Genomic DNA, 13,728 nt, shown 5'->3' with positions numbered 1-13,728 from the left:
GACAGTGAAGTAGGGTGGGCATGGGCATAGTCAGTTTAGGACTGAAATAGAGAATGTGCTGGTGATGGTTAGGGCTGCAGGCGATGTGGTGGTGGGGGGTGGGGGGCACTATCAGAACAGAGCCAGTGTAAAGCCACAGCTTCTCCAGTTCTGCTCACTAGAGAGGGAGAAGTGGTGTCTACACCTGGGGGGACAGGGAGATGGCATTTCCACATCTCAAGCCCTCCGGCCTGGGCAGACCGCCAGATTGGAGAGCCAGGGAAGCACCGAGGCAGGAGAGATCATTATCAGAGGAAGGAAGCTCTGGCAGCTCCCACCAGCCTGTTTGTGACCAGCAGGCTCTGGGCCACGGAAGTCCCTTGAGGTCAAGGGAAATGTGATCCTGGAGCAGGGGAATGAAGCTGGGACACTCCCCTGACCCTATGCCTTCAGGCCAAAGGGATCTAGCCACAGCCAGGCCCGGGGTGGGGGGGGTGGGGGGGCTGGGTCGGAAGAACAGTGGGCTGGAGAAGGGGGAGCCCGGTTAGAGAGGCAGAGAGAGAATGGATTAAGATCCCTGCAGCACCTCATAAACAGCTCTTGGCTAGAGACGTAGTGACCTTTATTGCAGCCAGCACAGGACAACTGGCTCTTCGGAGAGCTCTCAGGGGATATGGGTGAACTCTTACCTAGTTCTCTAGTCCCTGTAGAGGTCTCTCCTTTTTTGCACAATGGTCAAGTACAAAGTACACCGTATTTAGAATAAGGAGTCCTAAGTGCAAGTCCAGGTTCTGCCACTAACCAGTTTGACAAGCTTTTTAATGAATTACACTTTCTCAAATCTCAATTTCCTCCCCTAAAGAAGGCACATAATCCCTCTCAAGTCTATCTCACAAGGAACTCATGTGGCTCCACTATGAAAGCCTAAAATGCTACATAAATATGAAGTGGTACTTTGTTTTCTTTCTTCCCAGCTGCCTCTCCACACACAGGCCATGTCACTACCACGTTATCTGGGGAAGATTCCTAGTTTAGGAACTGGAGCAGCTCTGTCCATAAATCCCATACCCTCCTTGTCCATTTATTTCCCCCTCTTGTCATGCTGCCATGAAAAGAGGGGACAGGGGAGAGATGTACAAGGCACAGGCCAGGGAACCCATACTCTTAGCTTGCTCAGCCCCTCTCTTGAGGGTAAGCTTCCGGGAAAACAGCAACAAAAAGATGAAAGACCATCTCTTCTGGAGCTTAGCCCTCCAACCTGTCTACCTCAGCTCACCTTCAGCCTCTCAGAAGAGCTAGGAAGGGCCCTAAGAGATGAGAGGAAAAGAACATTCTGGACATATGAAGAGTGGCACAGAGGGGTGCCTGGGTGGCTCGGTCAGTTGAGCATCTGACTTTGGCTCAAGTCATGATTTCAGGGTTTGTGAGTTTGAGCTCTGCATTGGGCTCGCCTCTGTCAATGCAGAGACCACTTTGGATCCTCTGTCCCCCTCTCTCTCTGCCCCTCCCCCTCAGTGTCTCTCTCTCTCAAAAATAAATAAACATAAAAAAAAAAAAAGACTTGCACAGAGGCCTGGAGAGGGAATTAAGGTACAGCCCAACAGGGAGGAAGGCTGCATACCTAAAGGACCTAGTCCAAGTGCACAGGGACCAGCTTGAATTTCCCAGAGCCTCCTGCCTGGGGAGCGTCACAGGCTACAATGTAAGAAGCGACCAGTTGCTTCTTTTTGTACTTGCCGTTTGGATACTTCCCTGAGGTGAGCTTACATGTGCTCAGAGACACAGGCCTTTGGCTCTGGTGGCAGTTTTTACGGCCATTCTTGCAGGCTATGGTGGGGGTCTGACAGGCGGTGGCCACACTGGAGAAGGATTCATGCAGGAAGGTATTGAAGTCTTTGCAGCGTTTCGTGTATTTGTTGATGTTGTTCATTGCAGTGTCGCATCCCTGGGGTTTGGGCTGCACGTGCTGAGTTGCAAACCACTGAGCTGCGGTCATGTTGCTGGGCTTGGCACTGACTGGGACCTCAGCTAGCCACAGGCCCAGCAGCAGGAGCAGGAGCAGAGGGCTGAATCCTGCTCTGGCTGCTGCCATCTCTCTCAGGGGAACAGTCAGGATGGAGGGCTGGGTTTGCTGGGGACAGAGAACAAGAGGTGAGAAATTAGTCTTCCTGTATGTGCTCCTTCTATCACATCACCATTACCCTCCCCACTGCCTCCTTCTTCCCTCACCCAGGGGTCTCATCCCTTCCTCCCTGCTCTGGGTGCCCTTCTCACCCACTGTGACCCCATCCCCCTCACCTTGTATCCTGTCTTCCCTCATTCTGTCCTCCTACTCTTTGTTCTATCTCCTCTCCCTCAAGCCCCATCCTCTTTGTACCCTTATCCATTGGCTCTGTGTCTCATCTACTCCATGACACCCCCTGGCCCCCGTGTCCCCACTCTGTGCCTCCATCCTGGCATCACTCTCCTCTGTCCTGTGTGTGTGTCCTTATCCCTTCTTCCTTCCTCTATCTCATCCCTCACTCTCATCAGAGCCTGTCCCTTCTCTGTCCTCTCTCCTCACCGAGGTCCCTCCACAGGTCTCACCTCCTCACTGAGTTCTCGTGCTTCTGCAGCTGTAGCTTAGCCCCTGTTTAGGCTGCCCCTACCTGCCACTGGCCTCAGATCACTTGCCTTTTAACTCCTTAAGAGCTGGCCTGAGCTATGTTGCTTCTGTTTGAGGGCGGGCTGGGGAGCCATCCTGGATCAGGAAATGAATCAGGTTCATGCCTTTCCACCTACATGTCCCAAATAAGTGGATACCTATGGAGCTAATGTACCTGCCTAAACAGGTTTGGCAATGAGGAAGCTTCAAACCTCATGCTCAAAGAATAGATTTGGCCCCCAGCCACATGGTTTTAATGACTCTAATAAAGCACCTGACCCAGGTGTCAACCCCAAACGAATTTCAAGAGAGTTGCCATTTATCCCCCATATACACCTTTGGTTCATGATACTGGAAGAGCCAGTCCCTGCAGTGGTAAGGATGGCTTTTTCTCTGACCTGATGAGATGCAGAGAGAACAGCCTAGAATATTTGTATGATTTCTTGTCATCAGGACTTCCTGCTTATCTTTTGGAGGAGATGGAGGAGACAGGGAAGTGGATGATTCATCACAGTCACGATGCCCAGCACCACCCCAACTCAGCTATTCTGTGGTCGCTCACTCCTCTGGGCCCCTCAGTGCCAGGTGCTGAGCAGGGCCACCTGACTTTACCTGGAGAAGGCCCCCAACACCTTTCATCCCTCACTCTTTTCCTCCTTACTTTGTTAAAATTTTCAAAATTTAAACATCATCCAAATTTGAAAATGCCGTTGGGGGTGGCAGTTGCCTCATTCTGCCACAGGCCTTTATCTTGCAGGCCTTGTTCCTTGGGGTAGTTCTAGCTGTGTGGAAAGCCTGAGGTGGACGGGTCTGGGGGCTCTAGTGAGCTTGGCACAGGGCACTCAGGAGAACCGAGATGCTGAGGAATAGAATCATCACCATCTGTGGGTGGGAAGGCCTGGGAAACTGAGATGAACAAGAGTTTTGTTTTCAGGATTCACCTGTAAGTAGTAGTTGATCTCAGAATACTGAGTTCATGTTCATCCATGCAGTAAACACGTATGTATTGAGCGCTATGTGCTGAGGTGCATAGATCAGTGAATAAAAGAGACAAACATCCCTATCTGTGGTGGAGCTTACATTCCACTGGGAGAAAGATAGTAAAAAATAAACATATACTTTGCTTGAAGTGATAATTGCTAAGAAAAAAGGTAGAACAAGAGGGAAGTTGGTAGGCAGTGATTTTTTTTTCTTATTCAGCAAAGTGTATGCATTTCTTTTTAAATATTTAAATAATCTAAATCCAAGTTAGTTAACATATAGTTTAATAATGATTTCAAGAATAGAATTTAGTGATTCATCACCTAAATAAACACCCAGTGTTCATCCCAACAAGTGTCCTCCTTAATGCGCCTTACCCATTTAGCCCATCCCCACTCCCACAACCCTTCCAGCAACCCTCAGTTTGTTCTCTGTATTTAAGAGTCTCTTATAGTTTGTCTCCCTCTCTGTTTTTTTTTTTTTTAATTTTATTTTTGAGAGAGACAGAGATGGCGTGAGTGGGATAGGGGCAGAGAGAGATGGAGAGAGAGAGTCCCAAGCATGCTCCATGCCACCAGCACAGAGCCTGATGTGGGGCTTGAACCCTCAAACCGTAAGATGATGACCTGGGCCAAACCCAAGAGTCGGTCACCTAACCGCCTGAGCCACCCAGTCACCCTTCCCTCTCTGTTTTTATCTTATTTTTGCTTCCCTTCCCCTTTGTTCATCTGTTTTGTTTCTTAAATTCCACATATGAGTGAAATTAGATGTTTGTCATTCTCTGACTAAACTGACTTATTTCACTTAGCATAATACACTCTAGTTCCATCCACGTTATTGCAAATGGCAAGATTTCATTATTTTTGATCGCCAACTAATATTACATTGTATATATACCACATCTTCTTTATCCATTCATCTGTCGATGCACATTTGGGCTCTTTCCATACTTTGGCTATTGTTGATGGTGCTGCTATAAACATTGGGGTGCATGTGTCCCTTTGGCTCAGCATTTTTGTATCTTTGGATAAATATCTAGTAGTGAAATTTCTGGGTCGTAGAGTAGTTCTATTTTTAATTTTTTGAGGAACATCCATACTGTTGTCTAGAGTAGATGCACCAGTTTGCATTCCCACCAGCAGCGCAAAAGAGATCCTCTTTCTCCACATCCTCGCCAACATCCGTTGTTGCCTGAGCTGTTAATGTTAGCCATTCTGACAGATGTAAGGTGGTATCTCATTGTGGTTTTGATTTGTATTTCCCTGATGATGAGTGATGTTGAGCATTTTTTCATGTGTCTGTTAGCCATCTGGACGTCTCCTTTGAAAAAAACGTCTATTCATGTCTTTTGGTTAGGCAGTGATTTTTAAACAGGGACATTAAGGTAGGCGATGCTGGGACAAAGACCTGAAGATGAGAAAGTGAATTTGTGCTTATGTGGGGAACAGTGGTCCAAACAGAACAGCACTGCAAAGGCCCTAAAGCAGACAGATGCCTGGGTGTTGGAACAGCAAGGAAGCCAGCGTGGCTGGAGCAGGTGAAGGATGATCAGAGCAGGTGAAAGATGCGTCAGAGAGGGACAAGTGGCCAGATCATGGAAAGCCTCAGAGACCAGTAAAGGATTGTGACTTTTACTCTGCACACACTGGGGAGGCCCTGGGGTGGGGGTGTTCTAAGCAGAGGAAGTGAAAGGCCCTTGTTGTAGATTATAACTGTAGCGAAGCCATGTGAACGTTCTTGATTGTAAAGTTTGTGGTCTGGTCTAGAAGTCAGAATTTCAAGTCGAGAAGAGGAGGTTTTTGTTTTGAGGGCGGTGGAACATGATTTTAGTAGATGGAGTGACCTGCTGAGGGTCAGGATGATTTTTGGAAGAAAAGGTGGTGTTGGAGATGGGAAACACCACTAGATGGCGACAGAGAACCAGGAGCAAGTTCACACAGGTCTCTGGCTCCTGTGCTCTGCCCTCAGCGAGACCTTGGCTGTGGAACAGCATTCACTGCTTTGTTAAGGTGCCTGAATCTTTGCAGTTTGAACTTCTGGATAGAGAATTATGCCTCTGCTGCTGTAGAAATGCAAATGTTTGGAAATAAAATTCATGGCTTAAAGCAGACTGTGGACAGAATGTGGATCAGCACAAGCCTGTCCAGCCCTGGACTGGAGGCAGGCTGGGGGGGGGGGGGGGGGGTAGGTAGGGGGGGTGGGAAAGAGCTCATTTGAATTCCTAGCCAGGACTCCTCACTTCTCATTATTCTAGAGTGAGATGTTTCCAAACCACGACTTGCACTGCCCTGTGCTCTTGTGTTTTCCTGTCATTATAATTATCCTAGTTTGCTCTTCAAATCCATTATGCTGGGTTCTCCAGAAGGCCACCTTAGTGCTGCATGAAAGTAAAACACGGCCCTACTGTGTCTCAGGCCGAAAGGGAGAGACAGTAAAGGTTTAGGTTTGCACCCAAAAATTAAAGGGTTGAAACTACCATCTGTACAATTCAAGCTGAAACCCCTACTTTGCCTCAATTATTTGGAGAAGGCAGGTGATTTTGTTTATTTGCCCAAAGTATCCAGCTTCCAAGATCTGCTTCCCTTTGCAGTCAATGGGATAATTTTGCCAGTTCTCCTACACCACATGTAAGGGGCAAGAGAAAAAGATGGAGGAAGGGGGACAAGATTAGGGAGAACAAAAAGGGTCAGGTATCAGGCCAAGGACTGATCAGAGAGTCTGGCAGAAGGGAAAAGAGAAAAATTAGAAAGGGGTGAGCAAGAAGACAAAATAGTGGGAGAAGATGGGAGGGAAGAAAGCCCCTCACACAAGCAACCTCACCCCAGGGATATGAGGTAGCTACCCTCTGCTTTCTCATTCTATCACCGCAGCCACTGCTCTTTGCCCAACCACTCCCAGGCTAATGCCATGCTGCTGCGTGTGTGTGTGTGTGTGTGTGTGTGTGTGTATGTGTGTGTGTGTTTGTGTGTGAGTGTGTGTGTGTGTGTGTGTTTAAAGTCACTGGGGCGGGTGCTGTGAAAATCCCAGCAGTGCCAGGTGGACCTCTGCCTGTCTTCCCCACAGGACAACAGCTGCCACTTCCTCTCGCCTGGCTGAGAGGGGGTGAGGGGAGCTGGCTGGGAGGAGGGCCGGGTCTGGATTGGTGCCCACCCTTCAGAGCCCGGCCTCTCCCCCTTCCGGAGTTCCACACAGCTTCTGGATACCGATGGAAAGCCCGTGAGAGTTTCCCTACAAGCAGGAGCAGATCCAAGTTCTGTTACCCTAATTTTATTGCTCCTATAGGATAAATAAAGGTAATGGGCTCATTTCTGTAGACAGGGAAAGTGAAACAAACAGCAAGTTAGGGTCAGATGTGGGACTTGCTTTGGGTCTTTGAATTCTCATGACCTTTCCTGGAACAGCTGTGGATCTGGAGGCGGCACGGTACTGACAGAGGTTGGGATCTTTATAGCTCCCAAACCAATGCTTTTAGACAAGCTGGGATGTAGGAGAGGGAGACCTGCTCCGGGGTTGAGAGGCCTCATTAGGTCACTCTATCTCGGGAGCCACTGGCAGTTCCCCCTTTATCTGCAGAATAAGATTCAAATTCTGCAGCCTGATATTCAAGGCCTGCCACAATTTGGCAAACCCATCTTTCGAACTTTGTCTCTGACTTCTCTTCCACCGAGAGCCTCAATTCTAGCCAAGCTGGTTTTGTCTATTTTCTTAAACATACCTTTCATAATCTTCTTTATCTCGGTTTAATTATTGACTGTTCCTTGAGATGCATCCCAAGGTCCCAGGATGACCCTCCTCTCACACAGAAAATTTGCTCTGATCTTCCCAATTCAGAGGGATCTTTCTCACCTCTAAATTCCTACAGTTAGGGGCACCTGGGTGGCTCAGTCAGTTGAGCTTCCAACTTGGGCTCAGGTCACAGGCTCACAGTTTCATGAGTTTGAGCCCTGCATCAGGCTCTGCGTTGACAGTACGGGGACTGCTTCGGGTCCTCTGTCTCCATCTCTCTCTGCCCCCCACTCCCCGCCCGCCCCACTCTCTCAAAAAATAAGTAAACATTTAAAAATAAATTCCTACAGTTACTGTCTTCGAGATGTGTACTTTTCTGCCTTAAATCATTGGTTATTTCTTCACATTTATCATTTTCCTCCAGTTTAGACTATCAGTCTCCAGAAGACAAGGACCATCTGTTATACTTCTTTTGTACTTCTCACAGGGTGTAGCTTAGTGCCTTGCATATAAGTGATCTTAACTGATTTGATCTCTGGGTTAGAAGGCATTCATTCGGCCCCTGGATGACCCCAGTCATGCGTGGGACCCCCAGCAACCTGCAGCATTGGTTGGCAGATGGAGGAACTGACAAGGCAGCTCCTGGACTTCAACCCTGGGGCTGAGGTGAAGTAATGACAAGAAGGTTGAGATGCATGAAGTGATCCCTTTGGGTTCAAGGACAACCCAGGAAGTGCCCATGACCTGGTCTGCTTGTTGGAGGAATTTGGGTGGACAGGGCAAACAGTGACATTACTGAGATTGTGGTGAGCTCACTTTGGGCAGAATCTTGGGGTTCCTCTCATCCCAGGGAATCACCGTTGCACCTGCCACTCTAGCCAGCTGTTCTAGAAATGCTTACCACTAAGGAGAGGAGGTAGGAGAGAATGTGTAGAAGACTACAGGCAGAGAGTCACCTTGACAGGAAAAATGACTCAAAGTTATTTCAACGGTGAACTCTCAGTGCCCCTTTTGCTGGCAGAAAAACCCAGCACCACTAAAAGCAAAATCTAACAAAAACATTTCCAAGGTCTGCCTATTTACTGACCCTTTTCAATATATGAGGTATAAGTAATTCTGCCATTGTTAGAAAATCGGATTCACTCACTGGACCAGGGTTTTCTTTTCTATTTTTTTAAGTTTATTTTTTGAAAGTAATCTTTACACCCAACGTGGGTCTTGAACTCATGACCCCAAGATCAAGAGTCACATGCTCTTCTGACTGAGCCAGCCAGGTGCCCCAGACAAGGGTTTCTCAACCTCAGCACTATTTACATTTTGATCTTGATAATTCTTTGTTGTGGGAGCTGTCTTGTGCAACCACGGATGTTTAGAGGCATCCCCTGGCCTCTTACCCACTAGATGCCAGTAGCCCCTTCCGGTTGTGATGATCAAACATGTCCCCAGAAATGACCAAATTGCCTTCCCCTCGTTGAGAACTACTAAATTGGACATATGACTTTGAGCAAACTACTCTTTCTCTCTCAAACTTAGTTTCTTCATCTCTAGGGGAATTCTCGTGGATGTAAAGCCCGGAGTACTGAGGCAATGAATTCCACAAATCTCAGGCTGAGGGAGCAGATGAAACCATGACAAGGATGTCAGTGTGGAAACAGCAGGGCTATGGATCAGCACCTCGAGGACAGGATTTTAAAGACCGGGCCTCTAGAACTACAGTCTGGAACCTGAAGGCCCATCATACATTCACCCCCTTTCCGAGGCCTTTGTAACATATGCTTATATGTGTGTCTTTCCTGCTGCATTATAAATGTAATCTGGGCTGGAGCTGTTTTATTTACCTTTGTATTGCCCCAACGTTTGTCATAGTGCTTTTCAGAGGGTATTTAACAACTAAAAACTAAGTTCAAAAAATCTTAAGGTAATCCACACAGGGCCTGACTAATAATAGAAAGCTTCATGAAGATGAAGCTTAAGTCAGGTGTCAGAGGGGGCTCTACACTGGCAGAGTGGGGATGGGGGAGGTCACTTGGATCATTTGGGGAATATAAGGGGCTTTGCCAATATGGAGTTGGGGGAAAAGTGAGTCGGTGTAGAACCTAGGAGATAATATCCAGTTATAATTGTTTATACACTGTGTAATGGTTGAAAGTCATGTTCATGATGACCATCTCACTTTATTCTTGTAGTCTTATGAGGCAAGAAAGGTATTAGTCTCATTTTATAGATGAGGAGGCAGAAATTCCGTAGGTTATCTATATCAGGTACCGAAGTCTCTCCTCTACAATGTGCTGTTCCATTTCTGTAACTGTGTGTGCAGAGGTGAGTCGTGATAGGTGGGTAATGAATGAAGAAGAAGAAGACCAAGGGCCATGACAAGCCCTTTCCTCTTCTCAGGGAAGCTGCAGCCTTGAGCAAATAGGGAAGAGGAGGCACGCTTTGAGGTGGGGACCACAGCAGCAGACTTCCTCACAACAAAGATATGAGTCAGCCAGTCTCAGGAGCCACCCTGCATGGCTCCCACTTGGTGCTGGCTTGTAGACCCAGACTGAAGGATACAGGCGAGGCACCTGCCTGTGTAGGCTTTTCCTTCACTCGCTTGGCTGTGCACACTTCCCTGGTGAGGTCTTCCAAGCAGAGGCTTCTTAAACAGGAACTCTGGGTTGAGTCTTCACATGAGCTAGCTCAGTGGAGGTGATGGGGGCAAGAGTGGGAGGAGGAGAGGAACAGTATCAGGGGTAAAGGAGGTGGCATGCACAAGGACAAGGAGGTGGAGGGTGACACAAAGGGGGAAACAGATGGGGATGGGTATGCAGTAGGAGACATGGCAGGAGTCAGGTCATGGAGAGCCTTCTGTCTGTCCTATGAGATGCAGAGCCTTACTGGAGATGGAGAGCATGTGGTATCCAGGAAAGGGGGGAGCCTGAGGAGGGGCAGAGATAGGGATGGAAGGGACAGGTTCTTAGTGTTAGATAAGACTGTCAGGACTGTGGGATTGATGGACTCATGCTCATATTAAGTACTCACCATGTGCCAGGCACTGAGCTACAAGCTCTTGATATACATCTTAATGAATTCTAATACTGCCGTGAGGTATATAAAGTATTACCCCTATTAATAGATGAAAAATTGAAGCTGATAGTGTTTTAGCAAACTTAGATTGGGGATACACAGCCTGTAAGCAGCAAAGCAAGGATTCAGCCAGGATTTCTGGTCTGTTTTACTCAAAAGCCTTACTCTTACCCACCTTGCAACCACAGGTGGGGTCAGGGAGAATGAGGGGTCTAGGATCACCTGTGACAGAGGAAACAGAGACAGACAATACAGGAGGAGAAGCAAGTTGTGGGGAGGATGGGTTCAGTTTTGGACTTCAATTCATGCTTCCAGGAAGAGCAAGGCTAGGGGGAACATGAACAAACAATGCCAGTACCCCGACACCTCCAGTACTCTGCACCACCCCCAAATTACTCATTGGCCTTGGAACACTCAGGGGTCTGTGTTCTGACTCCTCCATCCCATTCTTCCTACTAGGAGGCCCACAACCCAGACAACATCCTACAGGGAGGCAAGGCTGAGAGGCATGTGGAAGTCAAGGACAGTGGCTGGCAGGCTTTAGAGGGCTCTTTAGTTCTGATGAAGGGGCAGGTATTGACGAAAAGAAGAGTCCGGCCCTTTCCCAGCATGACAAACTACATTGAGAGTCTGATTCTCTGGACTCAGATGGCCCATACTTCCTCAAGTCCAACTCAACCTGTGTAACCCAACTTGACAAGCCTGAGGCTTCAGGGTCAGTGTGCTTCAGTTTCCAGGAGTGCTCTGACTCTGACAGGGCCTGAAGTTACAGGTGAGGGAGCTGGTGTGACAGTGTGATTGTGACTGGTGGGAAGGTGATGATGGGGACTGTGGGGAGTCCACAACGAGGTCTCTGATTCTCAACCCAGCACTCTAGAGGGAGGCCCTTGAGTGCATGTGTGGCCTCCTGGGCCACGGTGAGTGGGATGAGTGGCAGACCCTCTGTTCTCTGAGGGTTAGGAACAAGCAGCACCTTGTTCCTCAGAAACACAACAGTGTTTTCCTCCTTACCTTTCCGCAGAGAGGGATCTATGGACCAGAGAAAACATCAAAGAAAGCCCAAGAACGTAGGGCCTTTTGGCAGGGAGCTGGAACTAAGTGTTCCGATGACAGCAGAAAGGAGGGGACCAGACAGCAATGTCCCTATCCTCCCACCCACCCAACCCCCTCAGTCCAGGGGCTCTTCAAACTCAGGGGACGTGCCCTCCTCCCAGACTGGTCTTTAGAAATTTCTGGCCTCTTCTCACCTTTGGGCTGTCTTTGGCTCCAGGCAAGAATTCCTGCTCCTGTCCCACTGGTCTTCCAGCTCCTGCCCTTTCTCCAGAGCAGTCAGAGAATTGTGCTTCAGCCTGTTCCTTCTGTCCCCTTTGCATTTTTTTTTACCGGAAAGGTTGACCAGAGCCAGGGATGATTGGGAAGAGTCACTCACCCAAGGACCAGTTGGACCTCTTCTTCTGTAAGTGTTACAGCTCATGGACTGGCTGAGGCTGAGACCCCAAGGTGGACCAAGGGAGTGGGGGGAATGGCTAATATAAGGTGGACAACCAGCAAGTGTCTCCTCTCTCTGGGGCATGAGGACTTGGGCTAGGTGATATCTGAGATACAGTACAGCTCTTAGGGTATAGGGGAAGGCTGCGGGGACACTGGAGACTGTGGGAAAGGGCAGACAGCCACTCTAGGCCCACCTCTGCCTCCAACCACCTTAACTCTACCAGCAGGAGGAATGGCAGTAGCTGTGGCCTGGCTTGTGTTTCTCCAGCTTGCTTTCGGGACAGCTCTGGTTGTGGACATCGAGATGCAGATTGCCATCAAGGACTTCCACATGTTACACGTCGATTATCCCAGGGTGCACTACCCAAAGGGCTTCCAGGGCTACTGTAATGGTCTCATGGCCTATGTACGGGGCAGAAAGCAGAAGAGCTGGTATTGCCCGCAAATCCATTATATGGTGCATGCCCCCTGGAGAGAAGTCCAGAAGTTCTGCAAGTACAGTGAGAGTTTCTGTGAGAATTACAACGAATACTGTACATTCACAGAGGACTCCTTCCCCATCACGATCTGTTCTCTGGCCCCTAATCAGCCGCCCACCAGCTGCCACTACAACAGCACCCTAACCAACCAAAGGCTCTACCTGCTCTGTTCCGGAAAGCGTGATGCGGAACCGATAGATATCATTGGTGTCTACTAGGAAAGGGAGGCTTTCGATTTGAACCACCCCCTACTGCCACCATACACCAGCCTGTTCCCATTCCCAAACCTCTGATTTCTGATACAAGGCTTCCTCCCTGACTTCAAAGGCAGGCAGGGCCCCCTCCCAAGAGACCAGGGAAGTAGGACCAATGTCCAGAGCTTCAGTCATCATGCAAATTCATACTGCCTTGTAGACCCTTTCCAACTTGTTTACCTCCTCTTTTCCCCCGTCATCTTCCTTCTCCCACAGACAGCCTTACCCACCCAAGAAGCTGACTGTGTCCAGTTGGCAGTGACGGTCCTTCCACTGGGCCAGATCCTGAATCCTGGATGGAGGCCCAGAGCCTCAGCTCACACCATGACAACAGGCACCCAGCTCCATGTCTCAACTCCCCATCCCCGCTACCCTTCTCTCCTCAGCTGTCTCCATCTCTCTTATGATTCTCTCCACTCACTCACCTACATGGTAGGTACCTCTAGCTAAAGGTCCTCCTCAAGACCCTTAGAGTCTTTCTAGCCTCACTTCTCCAGAATGGCCCTCAGTCCCCAGTCTGTTCCTCTCTACGAAATCATTGCTCTTCTCTCCATGTAACCTGTTCTTTCTTCTCTCCTTCTACCACAGAGCCCAGGGTAGTTTCTCCCCTACACTCCCCTCCTTTAGTCTCCCTGTATTCCTCTCTCTGACTTCTTTTCCTTCCATTATTCTCACTGTGGCTCACTGGAGTTTCAAATGATCTTCTCTGACCTGTTACCCCCAAGATGACTGCATCCCTTTCCTTCCCAAAGCTCTTCCTGACAACCCGCCCCCCCTCCAGTTACAGGATCTGCCACTGACAAGACAGGTGTGAGGTGAGCCTCGCTGTGGTCACAGAAGGTTTTAAAACCACACCTTGAGTTATAGAAGATATAACCACTGGATGAAACTGGGTGAAGGGTATGTGGGACCCCTCTGTACTATTTTTGCAAACTTCCTGTGAATCTATAATCATTCCAAAATAAAAATATAAAAATATATCTGAAGCCATTCTGATTTCATTCCTTTTTCTTCGGCACACAAGCACTCCTGCTCTGGGAGTCCTGGAGGCACTCACCTCTGGCCATCTTCCTGGGCTACCCTTAGCAGTCAGTGGGATTTTCTG

General features: G+C 48.7%; 2 protein-coding genes across 2 annotated transcripts; one reads left to right on the top strand and one right to left on the bottom strand.

The window, feature by feature from the left end:
- Positions 1 to 1,609: 1,609 nt before the first annotated feature.
- Positions 1,610 to 2,605, bottom strand: LOC132668422 (ribonuclease 7-like). The gene has a single exon (XM_060617397.3). The coding sequence runs from the start codon at positions 2,069 to 2,071 to the stop codon at positions 1,610 to 1,612; it is 462 nt and encodes a 153-aa protein (XP_060473380.3). The 5' UTR covers positions 2,072 to 2,605.
- Positions 2,606 to 12,122: 9,517 nt separating this feature from the next.
- Positions 12,123 to 12,721, top strand: RNASE13 (ribonuclease A family member 13 (inactive)). The gene has a single exon (XM_060619133.3). The coding sequence runs from the start codon at positions 12,123 to 12,125 to the stop codon at positions 12,585 to 12,587; it is 465 nt and encodes a 154-aa protein (XP_060475116.1). The 3' UTR covers positions 12,588 to 12,721.
- The last annotated feature ends 1,007 nt before the right edge of the window (positions 12,722 to 13,728 follow it).

This window comes from Panthera onca, chromosome B3 (genome assembly GCF_046562875.1).
Source record: "Panthera onca isolate mPanOnc1 chromosome B3, mPanOnc1 haplotype 2, whole genome shotgun sequence".
NCBI classification, from domain to species: Eukaryota; Metazoa; Chordata; class Mammalia; order Carnivora; family Felidae; genus Panthera; species Panthera onca.
The sequence above is the reverse complement of the archived record's forward strand: the minus strand, read 5'-3'. Positions and strand labels throughout refer to the sequence as shown.

Bases quoted from the DNA above. Each gene is read 5' to 3' on its own strand.
- LOC132668422 (XM_060617397.3), bottom strand. From the start codon at position 2,071: ATGGCAGCAGCCAGAGCAGGATTCAGCCCTCTGCTCCTGCTCCTGCTG.
- RNASE13 (XM_060619133.3), top strand. From the start codon at position 12,123: ATGGCAGTAGCTGTGGCCTGGCTTGTGTTTCTCCAGCTTGCTTTCGGG.